At 46.6% G+C, this 20,566-nt stretch overlaps 1 protein-coding gene across 3 annotated transcripts in view; it reads left to right on the forward strand.

Moving 5' to 3' along the window:
- The window catches only part of RGS6 (regulator of G protein signaling 6), a 470,201-nt gene that overhangs the window by 17,321 nt on the left and 432,314 nt on the right, over positions 1-20,566 (forward strand). For all 3 annotated transcript variants that reach the window (XM_067557853.1, XM_067557849.1, XM_067557850.1), the window contains exon 2: positions 13,362-13,466. In XM_067557853.1, the coding sequence (XP_067413954.1) occupies positions 13,383-13,466 (84 nt within the window). In that variant the 5' untranslated portion in view covers positions 13,362-13,382. The remainder of the gene's footprint in view (positions 1-13,361; positions 13,467-20,566) is intronic.

Below are 20,566 nucleotides of genomic sequence, written 5' to 3' on the forward strand. Positions count from 1 at the left end.
AATAAAAAGCAATTGGTAAAAACATTTCTAATGATCTGAGGTTTTGTTTTAAAAAAAAGCATTTAAAAGTATCTAACTGTTGTGTGTGAATTGACCTAAGTGTCCTTTCAATTGACTAATTCCGTATTTTTACATTTGAACTGCAAAATATGTGTTTGTGCACATGGTGTGAGAATGAGGGTTGTTGATGGAGGGAGAGAGATATTTTGAACTCACATCAGCAATAGCAAAAGATGATAGGCCTCTCTGGCTCCTGCCCAGGAAAGAATCTCCCAGCTGATATAGCTAGCCACCCCCAGCTCCTTTGAAGTATGCAGTGTTCTAGGTTGGGCTCAGGGCTTCTCATGGGTGGGAGGGAGCAGGGCTAACGGGTGGTGGGTTGAGATGATCCTAGCCAGTGGAATAACTCCTTGAGAGCTGTTATTTGACAATGTAAGTTAGAGCAGCCCCCAAACTGCTCTAACTTATGCTGGGTAGTATGGCCCTTGGCAGCCTATAGGAATAGGGAAGGAGGTGGAAATGTGGTGAAAACCTCCTATTTCTTCTCTCAGATTCACTGACTGCTGCTCTGGATCAACCAAAAATGTGGGATTCTAAGGCTTGGAAGGAGATGCAGTGGTAGGCAAATTATATGTGTGGGAGTTCACAGATAGTACACCTTAGTTTTGCCACTGTAGAGGAAATCTGATTGGAGGCCTTTGCTACAGGAGAATATGAAAGTTAGGCTTCAGGGATGGTGTGGTCCCACTGTGTGCACCTTTGTCATGTGAGTACTAGAGAATTGAGCAGCTTGGGTCAGTTCAGGAGTTCTTGTCACATGGGAGATGTGAGAGGATGTTGCAGTTGATGGGAGGCAGTTCTAATGTAACCATGGAGAATGATATTGTCACAAATCCACAAGAAGTCTATAAGTGCTGGATGTTGGGTCTTGAAATGTGTGTATCATAGACTCTTTTCCCAGATGCCTTAATCATACATGTGCACTTTTAAATCTTGTTTTACTCTTTGCCTCAATATCATATTGCTCTGATTTACACACGTTAAGTATCTGTTTGGTTAACAAAATAACTATCAGTTCTCTCTTCGAGTGATTGCTCATATGCATTCCAATATAGGTGAGTGCGCGCCCCGTGCACGAGCCTCCGGAAGCTTTTCTGCCCCTAGCAATCCCCTGCGGGTCGGCTTCTGCGCCCCCTGGAGTGCCGCGCTCATGTCGCGGTATATAGGGACCCTGCCGACCCCGTGGCCCCCAGTTCCTTCTTTCTGCCCGTGACGGTCTTTTGGAACGCTGCCCCTTGCTCTTCGCAAGTAGCAATCTCCTTTACCTTACCTGTTTTCCTTCTTATAGTTAGTGGTTAGTTAGTTTTGTTGTTAAACGTTAATAGTTTAAAAAAAAAAAAAAAAATTGTTGTAGTTTAGCGTTGTTAGTTAGCCCTTACGGGCTCCGGGCGCCATGCCGGGCACCTCGGGATTCAAAGCCTGCGCCGAGTGCTCGAAGGCTTTCCCGGTCAGCGACCCGCATGATCGCTGTCTCCGCTGCCTGGGTGAACTTCATAGGAAGGACAAATGCCGCATTTGCAAGTCCTTCAAACCCAGGACTCAAAAGGAGCGCGATGCCCGCCTCAGGACCATCTTAACGGAGTCGGCGCTTCGCCCAGTCTCCGAGCCCTCGGGGTCACCATCGGCACCGAGTATTTCATCGGCGCACAGCGCTCCCCCGGCACCGGCAGCGGCACCGGTGCACAAGGTGCCGAAGAAAAGGAAGCTGCAGGAGGCCGTGTCTATGGACTCCCCCCTGCGACCGGTACAGCAGGGGGTACAGCAAGAGCTGACACCGGCATCTCCACGCAGGGAGCCTCCCCCGACCCCGCGGGGGGTGGGGAACCTCTCCTGCAAGGGCCGTCGACGCCGGAGGCGTTTGTAGCGGCACGGGCTCTCATGGCCATGCCCACACCTCCATCCCCCCCTCGGCCGAGGGAGTCAGGGTTGGCGTCTCGGGGTAGATCCGTGCTGGGTTACCCCGGTGGGCAGCGGAGACACGAACCATCGACTCCCCCCAGACGGTCGAGGACGGGGGAAGCGGGAACTCCCCCTCCTCGCTCCGACCTTAGGTCGTCGAGCACCTCGGTACCGCAGCACCGGGAGCGGTCTAGAGGTTCCGAGAGTAGCCGCTCTACATCGGGCAACAGATCCTCGGTGTCCCGCCACCGTCCGGACAGCCAGCCGGCACCGAGGGAGGCTGACTATCCTTGCACTTCGGTGTGCAGCTCTCGGCACCGGTCTCCCTCAAAGGACTCCCGGCACCACTCTCCTTCTCGTCACCGATCTGGCTCGCCTGTGGAGCCGAGACACTTGGAGCATGCACGCGAGCGCCGCTCTCGATCTTCGGTGCGCAGCTCCCGGCACCGAACACCGTCGCCTAGGGATGGCCGACACCGATCCCGTTCTCGGCACCGATCCGGCTCTCGGCACTGATCCTCGCGGTGCCGTTCAGGCTCGCGGCGCCGTTCAGGCTCGCGGCGCCGTTCAGGCTCGTGGCACCGATCAGGCTCTCGGCACCGATCCCAGTCAAAGCCCCGCCACCTGTCTAGATCCCCGGTCCGGGCCCGTGCAGATTCCCGGGACAGACATCATTCCCGATCCACGGGTAGCCGTCGGGGTCCAGCTGATCGGGAGCCTTACCATCACCGCTCACCGTCAGCGAGGACCTCAAAACACAGCCCGGCGCGGCCCTCGGCACCGCAGGTTTCGGCACCGAGGCATTCTCCGGGACATCGGAGAAGACATAGCCGCGGACGGGACCGCTCCAGGTCGCCGGCAGCTGACCGCCGCAGAGCCAGGGGGTCCCGGGGGAACTCGTCCAGCCCCAGCCGTTCTCTCTCCCCCCCCCCCCCCCCGCCGTCATCGTAGACACCGCCGCAGCCGCTCCCGGTCCTCCCGGAGCAGATCATTGCCTGATCGTGACAAGGATAAAGGGAAGCGCCCTTAATCGCGCAGCCCGGCACCTTGCGGGCCTGCAACAGCCACGGCACCGGGACCGGTACCGACGTGGGTGCAGGGGCCCTGGCAATGGCCCTATTGGGGGCCATGGCCTCAACAACCCACCCAGGGCACAGCGTCGGCTCCCTCAGTGGCTGTCCAACCCCCGCCCCCACCTCCCAGTCAGGACAGACCGGACACCTCTGACGAGGAGTCTGACCCTCTGGAGGGTCCTTCCACGGGTCCCCTTCGCCAGTCCTCCTCCTCTTCCCCTCCGGACACTACATCTAGGGACCAAAGAACCCCCTTCCTGATTTTAAGACCCATCAGGAACTACTGAAGAGGTTAGCTGATAACCTACAGCTCGATCTAAAAGAGCTTTCAGAGGAGGAGGATCCTCTTTTCGGGGTCTCAGGCTCAGCGGGCCCCTCCCGGGTCGCGCTGCCAGTCCATGACAGGGTGTTGAAGGTGGTCAAGCCCCTGTGGGAGACTCCGGCATCAGTGTCTGCCACCTCTAAAACGGCTGAGAGCAAGTATTACGTTCCCTCCCAAGGTTTTGAATACCTGTACAACCACCCCCCCCCCCCCCCCCCGGGGTCGCTGGTTGTAGATGCCGTTAATCAACGGGACAGACAAGGGGCCCAGTCGAGTACTCCCAAAAATAAAGAAAACAAAAAATTTGATTTGTTTGGGAGGAAGATTTATTCGACTGCAGCGTTACAACTATGGATCGCAAACCACCAAGCGCTCCTTGGCAGGTACAATTTAAACCTGTGGACTTCCCTCCAGAGGTTCCTCCGCGCACTACCATCAGACATGGCGGAGGACTATAATACCATCTTGCAGGAGGGAGTGACGGTTGCTGGAGCGGCTCTCCAATCCGCAAGCGATGCCACCGACGCGGCGGGGAGAGCCATGGCATCAGGAATCGTGATGCGCCGGTCGGCGTGGCTGCAATCCTCCGGCCTGTCGTTGGAAGTGCAGCAGGCCATCCAAGATCTGCCCTTTGATGGCGTAGGCCTGTTTTCGGACAGAACAGACACTAAGTTACACGCCCTCAAGGATTCTAGGGCTACCCTTAAATCGTTAGGCCTCTATGTGCCACAGGCCACAAGGTGCCAGGGCAGACAGCGACCCCAACGGCAGCAGCAACAGCAGCCTGCCTCTAGACTGCCTCCTCGACCCCCTCCACCTAGGCGAGGTCGAGACCGTTTTAGGCAGTCGAACCGCCGAGACCGCCAAGGCCCTGCAGGGGGCTCCCAGCAAGGCCAGCAGAAGAACAATAAGCGGTCCTTTTGACGGGACGCTCGAGGGCAGCTCTCTGACATTCTCCATCCCACTGGATTCCACCCTACCCTTTATGGACAGACTGCATCCCTTCCTCCGAGAGTGGCAGGGGATAACCTCGGACCGCTGGGTGCTCAGCGTAGTGAAACGAGGCTATGCTCTTCAACTCTCGGCGTTCCCACCGGACTCTCCCCCTACCCCGTCCCTCTTCAGGGACCCATCTCACGAGCTACTCCTCGTCCAAGAGGTTCACTCTCTTCTCCGCCTAGGGGCGGTAGAGGAAGTTCCTCCTTCGGAGAGGGGCAGGGGGTTCTATTCCCGGTATTTCCTTATCCCCAAGGCAAAGGGAGGCCTGCGGCCTATTCTAGACCTTCGCCGCCGGAACAGGTTTATCAGACGCCTCAAATTCCGTATGCTCTCCCTAGCCTCTATTATTCCCGCTCTGGATCCAGGGGATTGGTATGCTGCCCTCGATTTAAAGGACGCCTACTTCCATATTTCCATCCTCCCTGGGCACAGACGTTTTCTTCGTTTTATGGTAGCGGGTGCCCACTACCAGTTTTCGGCCCTACCTTTTGGCCTCTCCTCAGCACCCAGGGTTTTCACAAAATGCATGGCGGTGGTAGCTGCCCACCTCCGGCGCAAAGGCGTCCAGATCTTCCCCTACCTCGACGATTGGTTAATACGGGGAAGGTCCAGGGTTCATGTACAGAACAGTCTAGCCCTAGCCTGCGCAACTTGCACCAGACTGGGCCTGCTCATCAACGAGCAGAAGTCCACACTCACCCCGGTGCAGCGCATAGACTTTATCGGGGCCACCCTAGATGCAGTCCAAGCCAGGGCCTTCCTCCCTCTGGCCCGATTCCAGACCATGACCGCCATCATTCGGGAGTTATTCAGGTTCCCCACGACGACAGCCAGGCGCTGCCTTCAGCTGTTGAGACACATGGCGGCATGTACATATGTGGTGAGATTAGCTCGCCTCAAACTCAGGTCTCTCCAAGGTTGGCTGACTTCGGTGTACACCCCATCCAGACATTCACTCTCCAAGGTGGTCACCATCCCAGCCCAGGTCCTAACGTCCCTCAACTGGTGGACAGACCCGAGGGAGGTACTTCGGGGGGTTCCCTTTGCAGAATTAACCCCATCTGTGACGCTGATAACGGACGCTTCCGACGTGGGCTGGGGAGCCACATGAGTCGAGACCTCAGCACGCAGGGTCTATGGTCGCCTCACGAGCTACACCTTCACATCAATGTCAGAGAGTTACGAGCAGTCCGTCTCGCCTGCAAGGTCTTCCTCAGGTTCCTAACGGGCAGAGTAGTGCATGTCCTCACGGACAATACAGCAGCCATGTTTTATATCAACAGGCAAGGGGGGGCACGCTCCTCCACTCTGTGCCAGGAAGCCATGCAGCTATGGGACCTTGCGGTGAGGCACGATTTTCACCTCTCTGCCTCTCACCTCCCAGGGGTCAGGAACGACGAGGCAGACCGCCTCAGCAGGTCGTTCTTACCCCGCCAAGATTGGTCGCTCCACGAGGAGGTGGCGTCTTTTCTCTTCCACAAGTGGGGGACTCCCCAACTAGACCTGTTCGCCTCTGCGTGGAACAAGAAGTGCCCGAGGTTCTGCTCACTCCGGGGACGCGACCAGGGCTCCCTCTCGGACGCCTTTCTAATAGACTGGACGGGGCCCCTAATGTATGCGTTTCCCCCCGTCCCATTACTCCCCAGAGTGCTCTTGAAAGTCAAGAGAGACAAAGCGAATGTTATTCTCATTGCACCAGCCTGGCCCCGGCAACACTGGTTCAGTATGCTACTGGACATGTCCATTGCCGAGCCAATACCGCTTCCGAGGCGTTACGACCTCCTCTCCCAGGACCGGGGCCGTCTTCTACACCCGGACCTGGACTCCCTCCACCTGACTGCATGGAGGCTATGTGGTTAACAGAGGGAGAGAGAGCCTGCTCAACAGAAGTACAGCAGGTTCTACTAGGGAGCAGGAAGCCTTCCACTCAGGTGCTGTATAAGGCTAAATGGAAGCGCTTTACCTTTTGGGCGGAGTCCCGGGGGATCTTACCTAGCTCATCGCCCATACAGGCAATCCTAGAGTACCTCCTACACTTAAAGATGCAGGGCCTCGCACTAGCCTCCCTGAGGGTACACCTGGCGACCATCTCGGCCTTCCACCGGCCAATGGAAGGGAGGTCTATCTTCTCTCATCCTATGTCCTGTAGGTTCCTGAAGGGGATAGAGAGGTTATATCCGCAGGTTCGTGACCCGGTACCTCTCTGGGACCTGAACTTGGTTCTCTCCATGTTAATGGGACACCCATTTGAGCCCATGGCTACATGCCCTTTGCTAGTCCTGTCCTGGAAGGTGGCCTTCCTAGTAGCCATTACTTCGGCCAGACGGGTCTCCGAGTTGAGAGCTTTGACCTCGGAGCCCCCTTATACTGTCTTCTATAAAGACAAAGTGAGGCTGAGACCCCACCCAGCATTCTTACCTAAGGTGGTGTCTCAGTTTCACTGTAACCAAGACATTTTCCTCCCCGTGTTCTTTCCCAAACCACACGGATCGGAGGCAGAGCAGAGATGGCACTCCCTAGACATCAGGAGGGCCCTGGCCTTTTACATCGATCGTACAAGGCCATTCCGAAGGTCAACCCAACTGTTCGTCGCGGTTGCTGAGAGAATGAAAGGCTTACCTGTCTCTTCTCAACGCATCTCTGCATGGATTACCGCCTGTATACGTACCTGTTACGATCAGGCAAAGGTGCCGCTTCCCGGAACAGTGACGGCACACTCGACCAGAGCCCAGGCCTCGTCAGCGGCCTTCCTGGAGCGGGTGCCCCTGATGGACATTTGCAGAGCAGCGACCTGGTCATCTGTCCATACCTTCTCATCTCATTACGCCATCGTACAACAGGCAAGAGAGGACGCGGTTGTAGGCAGAGCCGTCCTAAGAAGGGCTACTCGACAGTGACTCCTACCCGCCTCCATGGTATGGCTACGTAATCACCTATATTGGAATGCATATGAGCAATCACTCGAAGAGAGAAAACAAGGTTACTTACCAGTAACTGTTGTTCTTCGAGATGTGTTGCTCATATCCATTCCAAACCCACCCTCCGTCCCCGCTGTCGGAGTCGGCAGAAAGAAGGGACTGGGGGCCACGGGGTCGGCAGGGTCCCTATATACCGCGACATGAGCGTGGCACTCCAGGGGGCACAGGAGCCGACCCGCAGGGGGTTGCTAGGGGCAGAAAAGCTTCCGGAGGCTCGTGCACGGGGCGCACACTCACCTATATTGGAATGCATATGAGCAACACATCTCGAAGAACAACAGTTACTGGTAAGTAACCTTGTTTTTTATATTTGTTGCCTTTTTAATTTAATTTCATATGTCCTTATTTTATATTGCAAAAGAATAAACTGGAGTGCCTGTATTCATTCTTTGATATATTTCTATCATGTCACTACTTTTTTATCTCCTCTCTAAACTTAATAGTCCTAACTTTTTAAATCTCTCATGTGGAATTGCAGGCAGACTGAACATCCTTGACTGGTCTTCTTGATGGATACCTTTGAAGTATATCATGTTTATAGCATATTCAGCAGGGCTGGCTGAAGTATATTGTACAGAATATTGTTGTTTGTCAATGAAAACTGGGGTTTCATTGAAGTTTGTGTCAAATCAATTTTTTCATGCAGAAAATTTCCATGGGAAAAATCGAAGAGAACCATTTCATTTTGGTTTCTTGACTCAAAACAAAACAATACATGTTGGGTCAACATTAATTTCTGCACCTCCCTGAGATGCCGTGGTGCCTCATAGGAATTGTAGTTCCGGGTTCCCCATTCCTCACCATGGCAATTCAACCACAAGGGGGGATCAACATACATCATGCCTGGGGGATGAAGTCCAGTCAGGAGCTGACTCCTAGGGGTTTGTCTACATGGAGATAAAAAACCCGCAGCTAGCCCGGGTCAGCTAACTTGGGTTCCCAGGGTGCAGGCTGCGGGGCTGAAAAATTGCTGTGTATATGTTCAGGCTTTGGCTGTGAAGTTGGAAGGTTCCCGAGATCTGGCTCTAGCCTGAACCTGAACATCTACACAGCAATTCTTAGCCCCGCAGCCTGAGCCCTGTGACCCCAAATCAGTTGACCTGAGCCAGCCATGGGTTGTTTTATCCCCGTGTAGACATGCCCTAGGGGAGATTAAAGGACTTAGAACTACAGCTCACATAGGACGCCATGACAGCTCAGGAGGATGCAGAGATTAATAGTGACCCAAAACCAAAATAAAAAATTTCGTGAATCTTTAAATGTTTGTCACAGTTTCAGGGTAACTGCACTTCTGACCCCTCTGTGGTATGCTCAAGAGATGCTGCCCTTCGGTCTCAGGCTTCTAGCAGTCACCTCTCTGTGGGCTGTAACCTGTGTCCCTCTATCTCCAAACCACTGGCCATTTAGATTTGCAGTTACCTTGCACTTCACTGTTTATCCCAGAAGGTCTTACCTTAGCTCAGATCCTGCAATTTTGCTCTCTCCTAGTGGTTAAAATAGTTGTTTACCGAGACCAGATAGCCTTCACAAAGCAAAGTACATTTGTTGGACAAAATCTTATTGAGAAAATGCATCATAAAACAATACACAGTCTATATGCTTGCATAATCTTACCAGGTGTCATGCATTTTCCATATGGAGATTTTCACAGGTTCCTGGCCTTCAAACCCTTCAGCAAGGTTTGTCCCCTTGGTTAAAATTCAATCAATTTGTTGGATCAAAATGAAGGCCTTCTGTCAGTTCAAGATCACACTTCTTTACAGTTTGAGGCTGTTGTTGCCCATGCCTCCTGAAACAATCAATGCCTTTTTCTCCAGGGCGTGAACCTTCAAAGGCTGAATATCTGCATGACTGGCATTGGGATTTTTATTAATCACCTCTAGTGATTCCAGCTTCCACAGGGGATCCACCCAGTGAACCACGAACACACAAATAAATACAGTGTGTATTGATATACAGGTCTTTGAATATTCCACAGGCCATATTATCTGCCCCATCTCAATATAATAGTCTTTAAAGTATTCATGCTTCCAAGATCTGGCTCACAAAGAGGCACATGAGAGAGATGAGGTGTGTGAGGTAATATCTTATTATTGCATCCACTTCTTTTGATAGAAGGGACAAACTTTTGAACTTCCCAAAGCTCGTCTTCAGGTCTGGGGAAGGTAACCAGAATGTTTAAACTAAATACAAAGTGGGACAGATTGTTAAATATAAGGAGTTCATCCATGTTGTAGGAGACCACTTAAAATAAACACCTCTGCAGTTGTAGGACAAAGGAGAGTAGTGGGCAGCAGTGTGTTACAAATTGTTCAAATGAGCCATAAAACTAGTGTCTCTCTTAAATCCATAGCTTTCAGTTTCCAGCAGCTTAATGAATTTAAGTTCCCAGGCTCATCTTTTGAAGGTGTCGTGCAGGTTTCCTTTGAAGGACAAGGATTGAGAGGTCAAATATTGAATGATCACTTTGTGAAAAGTGTTCACCCATGGGAGACTAAGTGTTTTTGTCTTTTATCATTTTTCTGTGTGAGATCATTCGAGAGCATAGTGCTTGTCTGGTTTCACCCACTTAGTTGTTGCGGGGGCATTGGATGCAGTGATGAGATGCAGTGATGAGGTACAGTATTTGTGATAGGCAAGTATAGGACCGACCCATGGCTCTTGAAAGGTGTGGGGGAGCATTGGTAATTGTAGCTGTGGAGCCATGTCTGCAGGCTTTGCATCTGTTGTTAGGGCAGGATTTGGTGCTACTTTGAGTTGTGTTCTGGTCTGTGGGGAGCTTGCTTCTGATGATGAGCTTTGCCAGGTTGCGGGATTGTTTGACGGCCAGAAGAAGGGGGTTAGGAAAGATTTCTTTCAGGATATGTTCCCAATCGAGTATGGGTTGTAATTTTTTGATGATATCCCATATGGATTCCAGTGTGGGATAGGTGACAACTAGTCAATGGGTTTTTTTTCCCCCTGTTTGGAAGCAAGTTCTCTCGGGGTATTTGGGTGGCCCTTTCTTTGATGCAATCTCCTTCTCTGATGGAGTGTCCTAATTTGATAAGGAGGTTTTAAGCGTATCCTGGACTTTCTCTTCAGAGCATATCCTAGAGTATCTGAGTGCTGAGCTAACATTTATCAAATTGATGCAACAGTCTCAAATGTATGCCTGTGTTTGTCATCTCTCTCGCAGTTTCCTTTAGATTAAAAATGCTGCAATGAAATGTGTCAATGTTTCCAAACTGAACTTTTTGGGAACTTCTCATTTTGTGGAAAGTTCCAATATTTTATCTTGTTGGTTTTTTTAGTCCCAAATTGGAATGAAAACATGTTGAAACACTGGAATGTATTGGGGAATGGTTTTTCAGTCAGCCCTAATATTAAAATCTAGCACAGATAGCAGAATGGCTCAGACCATATCATATGTGGCTCATGATACACTCCCAAAAGTGCCTAATCCATGTAAGGCAGTGATGCCAAACCTGTGGCCCTTGAGGACAACTTTGTTAAGTAAAAAGTTTTGTATACAATTATGAAGCTAAATTTCCTCTCTGAACACACTCTGCAACTTTTAAACAGATGTGTTTGAATCAAGGTTGCCACTATGGAGAAGCGGGAGGAGGCACCACCTGTCCAGTTGCCTCCTACTGCTTCCTCTGCAGCCTTAGAAGCAGCTGGGGTATAAGCTGAGAGCACTCTGAGTAGTTGTTGTCCTTTTCTGGCTGTTCAGCAGTTCCCTGCTGGCTGCATCACAGGGGGGAAAAGAGAGTAATGCTGCTTGCTCCATTACCTGTTTCCCTGCTGAGCTATGGGAGCTTCAGGGGGTGGAGGGTAGGAGAAGGAAAGGAGGCTCTCCTTTGTTGTGATGCATACAGAAACCTTGACAATGGGTAGGCAGCTGGTGTGCTGAAACCACATCCTATTATGCTGACCAATATTGCCTCACTGTTTCTTGTGCTCCCTAGTCTCCTGTATCTATCTGTTGTCTCTTGTCTTATGCTTAGATTCTAAGCTCTTTGGGGCAGGGACTTATCTGTTTATATCATTGGGCACAATGGGTTCATGGTCCATGACTAGGGCTTCTAGGTGCCACAATAATATAAATAATAGATTGACTGGCTCTTCCTGAGCCTAGGGGAGTGTGTAGGACAGGATGGCTCCCCTCTCCTACACAGCCACACAGGACAGTGCAGGAAAGGGGAAAAGGAGGAGAAACTTAAAACCAACAAACAGTTATGAACTTTGTGGTTCTCAGCCTTAGCCCAGGTTAGAGACGTGTAGGGGCTGCTGTAACTTGTATCATCTGGGAACAATCCTCTATGGACCATACACCAGCTGGTGATGGCTGAAACAAAGTGCACTTCCTCTTCCTGCTTTGTCCCCTCCACACCCACTGAATCAGAGGCTGCAGGAAAGCAGGTGTAGGAACTGACTCTGCGAACTCTACACCTTCTGCCCCATGTTAATGAACTCCCCAACAAGGGACTTGCAGGTGGCTTCCACTCCCTTTGTGCTGCCTCAGAATCAGCCCTAAATTACTGACTATGCTCCCTTGAACTTTTTTAAATGGACTGGAAAGGTTGGACACGCTGATCAAAGGTATATACAGAGCACCAGTCACTGAATTGTCCAGGTAATATCTAGTGTTTTGTATGTTTTGTGTATTTAGGAACTGTAGACACCCCCCAAAGCCCCTCCCACTGGCCAGGTTGGAAGCTGGAGCCGGGCCATGGTAAGCGCTGCCCAAGGAGCCTGGGCTGCTTTGGGGCTCCCCGAACCCTCTACCTGCTCTGAGGGGTGGGGACATGGGCTGGAGGCTACTCTCAGGCATGCTGGTCCCCCGCCCAGGGCAGGTGGAGGGTCTGGAATTCCCCACAGTGGCCCTGGCTCCCTGGGCAGCTCTTACCACTGCCTGCCTGCCGGCCAGCTCTGGCTTCCAGTCTGGCCAGGGGGCGGAGCCCTAGGGATAAGAGGAGGAGCAGGGTGCAGGGCCTCAGTTCCAGCACCGGTGCCCCCCCCAGCTTCTACACAGGTTTCAGGGCCCCCAAATTGGCCAGGGCACCTGAGGATGGGCCCTGGTGCCCATGCATTAATCCACCACTGTATACAGTATACTTATGGCCTGATCCAGTGGCTATTGAAGTCAATGGAAAGACTTCCATTGACTTTAGTGGTCATTAGATCAGATCTTTATTACATGGGTTTTCAACCTGGATGTTGTGAATAGGTCCAGGGGCTAATGACTGCCCTTACTTTCTCTATGGCTGGAACCACATGTAGACTGCAGCTTTTAGTTTACAGAAAAACCTATTAAACTTTGGGTTAAGGATTGCTTCCACTGGGCAGCAATGCCCCCCTGCAGCTTTTGCAGTCTTTTTAGTTCATAACTAACAGGTTCATGACTGGTACTGACACTGAGAATCAAACTGTGACTTTGACCCTGAGGAATCTGGATTGATGTTCATGTGCCACGCATCCATGACAATCAAGCTATTGTTTCTGCCAGTGAGAGTTCTCCCTTAAGAACAGTAGCAATTTGACTTGTTCCTGTGAAATTCAGTCAAGTGTATTCTTTCTCTCAATTTTGACTTTGATTTGGGTTGTCTCATGCATGTATAGAATATAGGGAAAAGAAGTAAATTCCTAAGAAGATACCAGTCTGTAGTGCTCTATTTTGTTGGGTTTATTGTAAGGGGAGGAAGTTTTGTGCAAAAACTCTACTCTATCCCTTACTAAAAAGGGTCTTACAATGCAAAACTGAAAATGGAGAAAGACAGCAATTTGATAAAGACAGTTAGTTGTTTGTGGCTAAGTATTTCTTGTTTTTTGAGCGTTCTTCTTTATATCATTAAAATGAAAATGTTTCTCTGTCTCACACATCCAAGCTGTCCTGTGAGTAAGTGTGACAAACCTACGCAGGAATGAGATCAGAGCACATTTCCCTGTCCCTTCCTCTCTTGTATATCTATCTTTGAATTTGGAATGTAACTTATCATACTTCTATGTGACCTGATGTTCCATTGAATTCTATTCTTGTCCTTGCAGTGTGAGTGTCAACTGTTAAACATGGCCCAAGGAGCCACTGATCAAAGTAATGTGGAAACTGCTGACCCAGAGGAGAATTCTCCAAATATGATTGTCTACAGAAAGGTAAAGAATTTGGGTTGTTTATAAAAGCTTTCTATGTTTCTCTGGCTGGATTGTGGAAGGACCCTACTGACTCTTTAAAAGCTAAATATATCTTTCATTCTGTTCGAGAGGAATGTATTTAACATTTTGTAGGGCAGCAAGTTCTATAAAATTTGAGGGCTGATGTTGGTTTCTCTATGCTTTCAAGTACTACTTCTTTTTAGATGTTGTCTTTAAAAATTTCTTTTATGAAACTTAGTGACTAGACCAAAGTTAATACAGCTTGCATTTCATATTTTTTAAATAGTGAAGAAATTATAGGTACCATTCAATTTACTAAAAACACCTGTCTAAAAATTACATGTTTATACGACCCTTATCAAGTATAGTCTGTTTTTCCATACAGTGGTTCCATTACAAAATTTTAAATGGCCTTTTGCATGTAATTTAGTGTCATCAGTTACTATGACATTCCTTATACTAAATATAGGCAATACCACAAGTGCTAGAACAAAATAAATTAGGCAAAAGGTAAAATTATAAATATTTTAATGGTTCCTATGGCAGATAGTGGTTGTCAATAAACATGACACTGTAAATGTACACAGAAATCTTTAATATAGGGTGGGGGAATACACCTGTTCTGGAATGCACACATGAACATATAATACCTGCCTGTTTGTACTGTGACTTGAATCTCCACTGATGTTAAACCTAATCCCTGCCCTAAGTCACTCATCCAGTTATTGTAACACACATATCTTAGGTTTATGAGTATATGGACTCATAGGAAGGAACACTGAATCAGAACTGTCTCCCAAATTTATATATTGGAGAGTTTTGCCTCTATTTTTTGTTATTTTTTTAGGCTTTCTTTAAAATACATTTTTCACAGGATAAAGAATGCTCTAGCTTTGAGATAACTGATGTATGTATTTAAGAATCATAGTGCTTAAAACAGGAAGAAATGACTTGAAATCTGATTGGTGATGTATCTCATCTGGCAGCATATGAAGCTTAACTTATAAAACTGTAGCATAAAACTCCAACAGTGTTGTTGTTGTTTTTTGGTTTTTTTAAACAGATGGGTATAGTATATTCATTCACTGTGATAAAATCTCTCATTTTGAAGTACTCTAGGGGCAATGGGGGAGGTAAAGCTGAAGGAAAAGCAATCTTTTAAATTATGGCTATGAGAGCATTGATTTATTTTAAGGATTGTGTGTCTGTGGACTATGGAATTGGGTCTTTTTATAAGGAACAGTAAAACATTGTAAATGTTTTCTATATAGTGTGGGAAAGAATGTGCTGTACGGTTCTGCTAAACATAAAATTTCCTGCACAAATCAGGAAAAACTATGATCTATAATCTGTTTGTATCCTGAGAGTAATGCTGATTTTTATTGTGTTACGTCTTTCAGCACAAATGACATTTGCATATATAGAAACAATCTTGGTTTAAATTATTTTATCTAGTTCTTTGACTAACAAAATGGTTATAAATAAGGGAAATATTCTGTTTGTCACATTCCAAGATTTTGTTTTCCACTGCATGATTGTGATCTCAGATAATTTTCACATGCTGGAAAATAATTTGGATTGCATCCTCAGCATCAAGCTTTGAACTTGCTGCTTTTGATATCCAAGGTTTGAATTTGATTGTTGCATGTTAGATCTGGAATGCAGAACTGTTACGCTAGTACAGTTCTCTAAGTAATTATGTTTTTTGGTTTTGTTTTAAATGCGATTTAAATTCATTTCAGCTGCTAATGGAAAAGTAGCTATAGTTGATTACCATCAGATATAGCTACCCCGATTCCATGATCTAAAAGGTCCAATCATCAACAGCAGCCTCACCTGGGACCTGTACTTTGAAGGAGGACTCCAAGTTTCTGGTCTCATCCTCCAGAATTGGGGGACCAACTTCTTGGTTCCATTTTGACATCCTTTATCCGGTGCTGAAAATGTGATTTTATTAGTATGTTAATCAGTTTTCTATTCCTCATTCAGTATTTACACTTATAATATTATTCAGTTTTTGTGACCGCTGCTATTTCACTATTATCATTGTAAAATAATTCTTGTGTGATCTACAATATTAATGGTGAAAAATGCTCCTGCCATTTGATTCATTTCTCTACTGTGGGTAGGTATACCAAATATCAGTACTATCACAATTTTGTGCATAATCCATCAAAGTGCACCTGTACTTCTTGATTAGCATGTTCCATGCATCATTCACTAATACTATTTTGTCTATTACACTAACGTATTGCTGTGATTTTTTCCCCCCTGGTGCTGGGTTTTGCTGAGGATGTGCTTTTGTGTTTAGGGCCGGTAAGTGCTGTTCTTTAGACTGAGTTCATCCAGTGCTGACTGACTTTCTGGGCCTTTGTAGTTGTCTGCTGATTAGTGTATTCATTATCTGTGCAAGAGACTATCACAGGAAAACTGTAACAGGTTGTGCATGTTCATCCATTATTCTTCCTCAGAGCCAAATGCTGATGGAAAAACTTGATGGAAAAATTTCTGTTCTTTTAGCCACATCATCTCTCCCACTTGAATAATGTTTGGCTGTTTTTCTCTTCTCATTTCCTTTCATATGCCTAATGACCAGTAATGCGAGAAGAGAACATTGGCAAAGACCTCTGAAGTGTGGGCTGCACAATCCCCCCAGCAAGTTGACCCGTCTGTCATTGTATGAACTATACATTACATTTAGAACACTAAATCTACATGTAATAATTTGGAATCAGGGTTAGTTAGTTCCTGTCAAAGGAAAGTGTTTTGTTCCTTATTCCTCAGCTGCAGAATAAGAGTATTAACACCCATATCTCAGTTTCTTTCTTTTCCTGAGCTCTTTGAAGAAAGAAGCCAACACTTGCATGACAAGAATGTAATGTGTAGGGCACTGTAGGCTACTGACCTGTCTCCCCAGCCCAGAAAGGATTCATGCTATACCCAGTGTCTGTTCAGGCCCTTTCTTCAGGGCACCATTTACTAAATGCACAGACAATCTTCAGCAAATCCCAAAATAAAACAGTTCAACATAAAGCCAACAGCTAACTTTCCCCTGACCCAGAGGTTTCCTTTCTAGAGCCCTCCCTATTCTGGCCATCTCTTCCCTAGTCCTCCTATATGCCATCTGCTTGGGAATCCCCCTGGTCTAGGGCCTGCCACAGGAGCCAGCCTTCTTCCTTTAGCTTCCCCCTCCCTTTCAACTTTTGTAGGAATCAGGTCTTATTAGGCAGTTACCTGACCCCTTCCCAGTTGGGTCTGATAATCCCCTCTACCAGGCCCAAGCACTTGTTCTTAAAGGGGCTCTGCCACAAAACAGGGCCAGCTGGCCCCAGGTCCCGCACCCCTTAAAGGGGTGAACCACCTTATTACGGTCACCATTTATTTTTATGTCTCTGCACACGTAGAGGATAAAACAAAATAAAGCATTTTGGCTCTAATTACTTTGTGCTGCTCTTTACAGTGGCTTGCAAGCCTCCTCTTAGCTGTTCTGGTTGCTACTCGAATTAAGTCCTTTGAGAAATCCTTTTTATTTCCTGCAGAATTAACTTTCTGTGTTGACGCTGATAAATAGTCACGAGGCATGTGATTATTGAATGTCGAAAAGGCACTCTCCAACAGCTAAATACCTACGCAGGGAAAAACATTTGATAATGGGCCCCTCAGTGTAGCAGACAAAGATGTAACAAGAGCCAATGGCTGGAAGTTGAAGCTTAGAAAAACTTAAACTGCAAATATGATCCAAATTTTAAACAGTGAGGGTAATTACTGCTGGAACAATTTATCAAAGGTTGTGGTGGATTCTCCATCACTGGCAATTTTTAAATGAAGACTGGATATATTTCTAAAGATATGCTCTGGCTCAAATAGGAATTAATTCAGGGAAGTCCGATAGCCTGTGTTGCATAGGAGAGCAGACTAGATGATCACAGTGGTCCCTTCTCGCTCTAAAATCTATGACTCAGAGAAGTTTAAAAAAAAAAGATGAGAAAAACATTTAGCAAAATAGGAATGAATGGAACAGACGGAAGATTACATTTTAAGTAGAGAAAAGAGAAAAGCCTAGCAGTAGGGGATCAAGTAGGGAGTGGCATTAATGTTGTGACTGAACAATGCCCTCCTGACCATGAGAGAAAAGGGACAAAAGAGATTATATGATAGTTGTTCTGAAATAGGGTGCTAGGCCAGTGGAGTTGTAGCTGTGCTGCTGTAGAGGTTCAGTGTAGATGCTACCTATGCCAATGGGAGGGATTTTCCCCTTGGCATAGGTAATCCAGCTCCCCAAGAGGTGGTAGCTAGGTAAAGACAGAAGAATTCTTCTGTTGACCTAGCGCTGTCTACACGGGAATTTATTAATTAAATATACTGATCAGAGGTGTGGATTTTTCACACCTCTGACTGACCTAGTTAAACCGACCTAATTTTCTAGTGTAGACCAGGTCTTAATCTTGCTTATCTGAGATAGGAAAAAAGACCAGAGCAATGACGAATCAGTGAAAAGATAAAGAGTTTAGAGTAAACAAAGAGGATATGGTCCCACATGAAGAAACAAAAAGTTTGAATGTCACATTGAGAGAAGATGGCAATCAGGTAATGAAATAGCAGGAAGAGTTAAGGAGGAGGTAAGGGATAGAGGAGATGAAGGAGAAAATGAGCCATGCATATTAGTAATTTTCAAGCTAAATGTGGCAAATCCTCTGCACAGAAGACGGAGGTGAAGGAGTATGAAGAAGAGAATCAAAAGTATAGGAAAGTTTATGGATTAGAACTATCAGAATTAAAAAGACTGCAGGATTGCTTTTACAGAGGGAGAAGGGGGAGTGTGCGTTAATATACCAAGAGGGATTTAAAGTATAACAAGTCAGAGGAAGATTTTCTCAATGTAAATTCTACTGCTGTTTCAGATGGATAAGGCAAACTACTTTGCTACTTGTCACTGGAAGGAGTGACATTTGAAACTGGATAGTTACAATGATACAATTGGGGCCAAAAAAGTCCCAGTGCATGTGACCTGAAACAGCATAGACAAATCTACCCAGCTAATTCTGGAGAGCCTCTACGTGTTATGCCCTAATTTGTTATGTACTCTTGCTGATCACTGTCAAACAGCTGCATTCTTTTAAGGTGGCTGCACTTCTGTGAGGCATTGAGTGATCCTGTGCAATATACATGTAGTTTGTACAGTCATTGTTATTCATAAGGAGGCCATTAGGGACCACTCATAGAGACAGATGCACAGTAACAGAACTCCAGTACTAACCTCCTCATTTCTATTTAAATCTTATAAAGTAACCAAGATTTTTACTTCAAGCTACACATGAGATCTCGGTAAGAATGACTAGACAACTTACCAACAAAGAAAAAGAAGCAAAACTGATTCTGTATCTGAGACTTCTGCAAGGCCACATGCTCTTCCTCAATGAACACACAAGCCAAAGAATGTAGACGAAGCTGCTGCAGAGTTTTCCAAGCTGGAAACTATTGCTTATAGAAATGTATTTGTTGGAAATCTACTGGCAAAGCAAGAATTACTGCAATCTGTTAAAACTTGAAATTGGAAAAATTTAGTGCAAGAATTGCAGAGATCGAAGAGAGACTCCTTTGTCAGCAGAGTTTTTTTTTTCAAGTGATTCAGTAAAAGTAACAGTATTTTGAAGATGGAAAGCAGATCACAGCTCTCAGACCTAATAATAATATTGGATGGAAGCTGAAGAACAAAGGCATAGTTGGTTATAAACCCATCTGATGACTAAAGCAAAGTGGGAGAGCAGGAAATAACTTCATGCGTAAATTGAAAGTGGAAGGAGCACAGCTGAAATCCAGAAAAGGGCACTGAGCACAAGCCATGATAATGAAACTGCTGAGATTTCAGGACAAGGAAAGAGTGTTGGCACAAGCTAGAAAGCTTGGAAAATTCTTCTGTGAGCAATATCCCTTGTACATCTTTTCAGGCATGAGTTTTGAGACAAAAAGGAGAAAAAGAGAAAGGGGGTGAAATTAGTCTTGTGCAAAGGGCCAATTCAAAGCTTTTCCACCCCTTGGGCCCTAACTGAGAGTTCAAATGGGGTTTAAGTAGTGCATAATGTAACCAACTGCTCAGTATATTACATGACCCCCTTTGTGTCCAGTCCACAGAGGATGTGAGTCTGTTACAGCCTGTAGCTCAACAGCTTGGTTCTTTAGCACAAGCTGAAGAGACTCATGCATTTAGCTCTGAAAGTCTCCAGCCTCAGCCAAGATGGGGACTATTAAAATAGGCTCTTGTGCTGACTGTCTACAGTGGGTGAATGTTCTCTTTTCTTCTTTCTTTCATGAAAAGAAAAATGCACAAACTTAATCTTTTAGCAAAGTTATTCACTCTGCTGATATATTCTATGATGTATTCATCTACCAAAATCAATATGATTAATAAAACTCAGTCACTTAAAAATCCCTTTACTAATACGGACATTTCACGCCCTTTAGAATTGGTCACATCCTGCAAACTTCAGAAGTCACATTTGTGGCTTGATACATACCTCAGTGAGACACATGTTAAACAGTTCCTCTGAATGCTGATTCTTCTGAAAATTCATCTGAGGCCAATGCCACTGAATGGCTCATGAGATCACCTGCTTACTCCCACCAAAAAAAAAAAAAAAAAAAAAGAAGCAAGAATCTTCAGATGATTTCTGTCTGTTGTGGATTGCTCTCTGCTACGGTCATAGATTTTGTTCCCAATCCTTACTGTGGAATGGATGGAACTGTAGTAATCTAATAGGTCTGAAAGATGATAGTTGATTAACAAACTGGTTGATGATACATGATGGTGCCTTTCTTACGGACTAGGTATGCTGTGGAAGAAGAAGTACCATGAATCTTTGGTTGGGGATAGTTTCTCTTCAGTCCTGGTCTATAGCTTTTTTATTTTATTATTACAATTGCTAATAGTTTACTACAGTTGTATTCTATAGTTAATCTAATCCCTGTATGTTAAGGCAACACCTTGATTTCCTGAGAATTAAAACCACTTTTCCACAGACAGATCCAGGCAAGAACTGCTGTTCCTTCCTCTAACTAGGCTGGTCTGTATTGACCTTGTTCTCTGTCTTCCTTGAATGTTC

This window comes from Emydura macquarii, unplaced genomic scaffold (genome assembly GCF_026122565.2).
Source record: "Emydura macquarii macquarii isolate MOO-44397 ecotype Brisbane River unplaced genomic scaffold, CSIRO-AGI_Emac_v2 contig_1876, whole genome shotgun sequence".
Classification (NCBI taxonomy): Eukaryota; Metazoa; Chordata; order Testudines; family Chelidae; genus Emydura; species Emydura macquarii.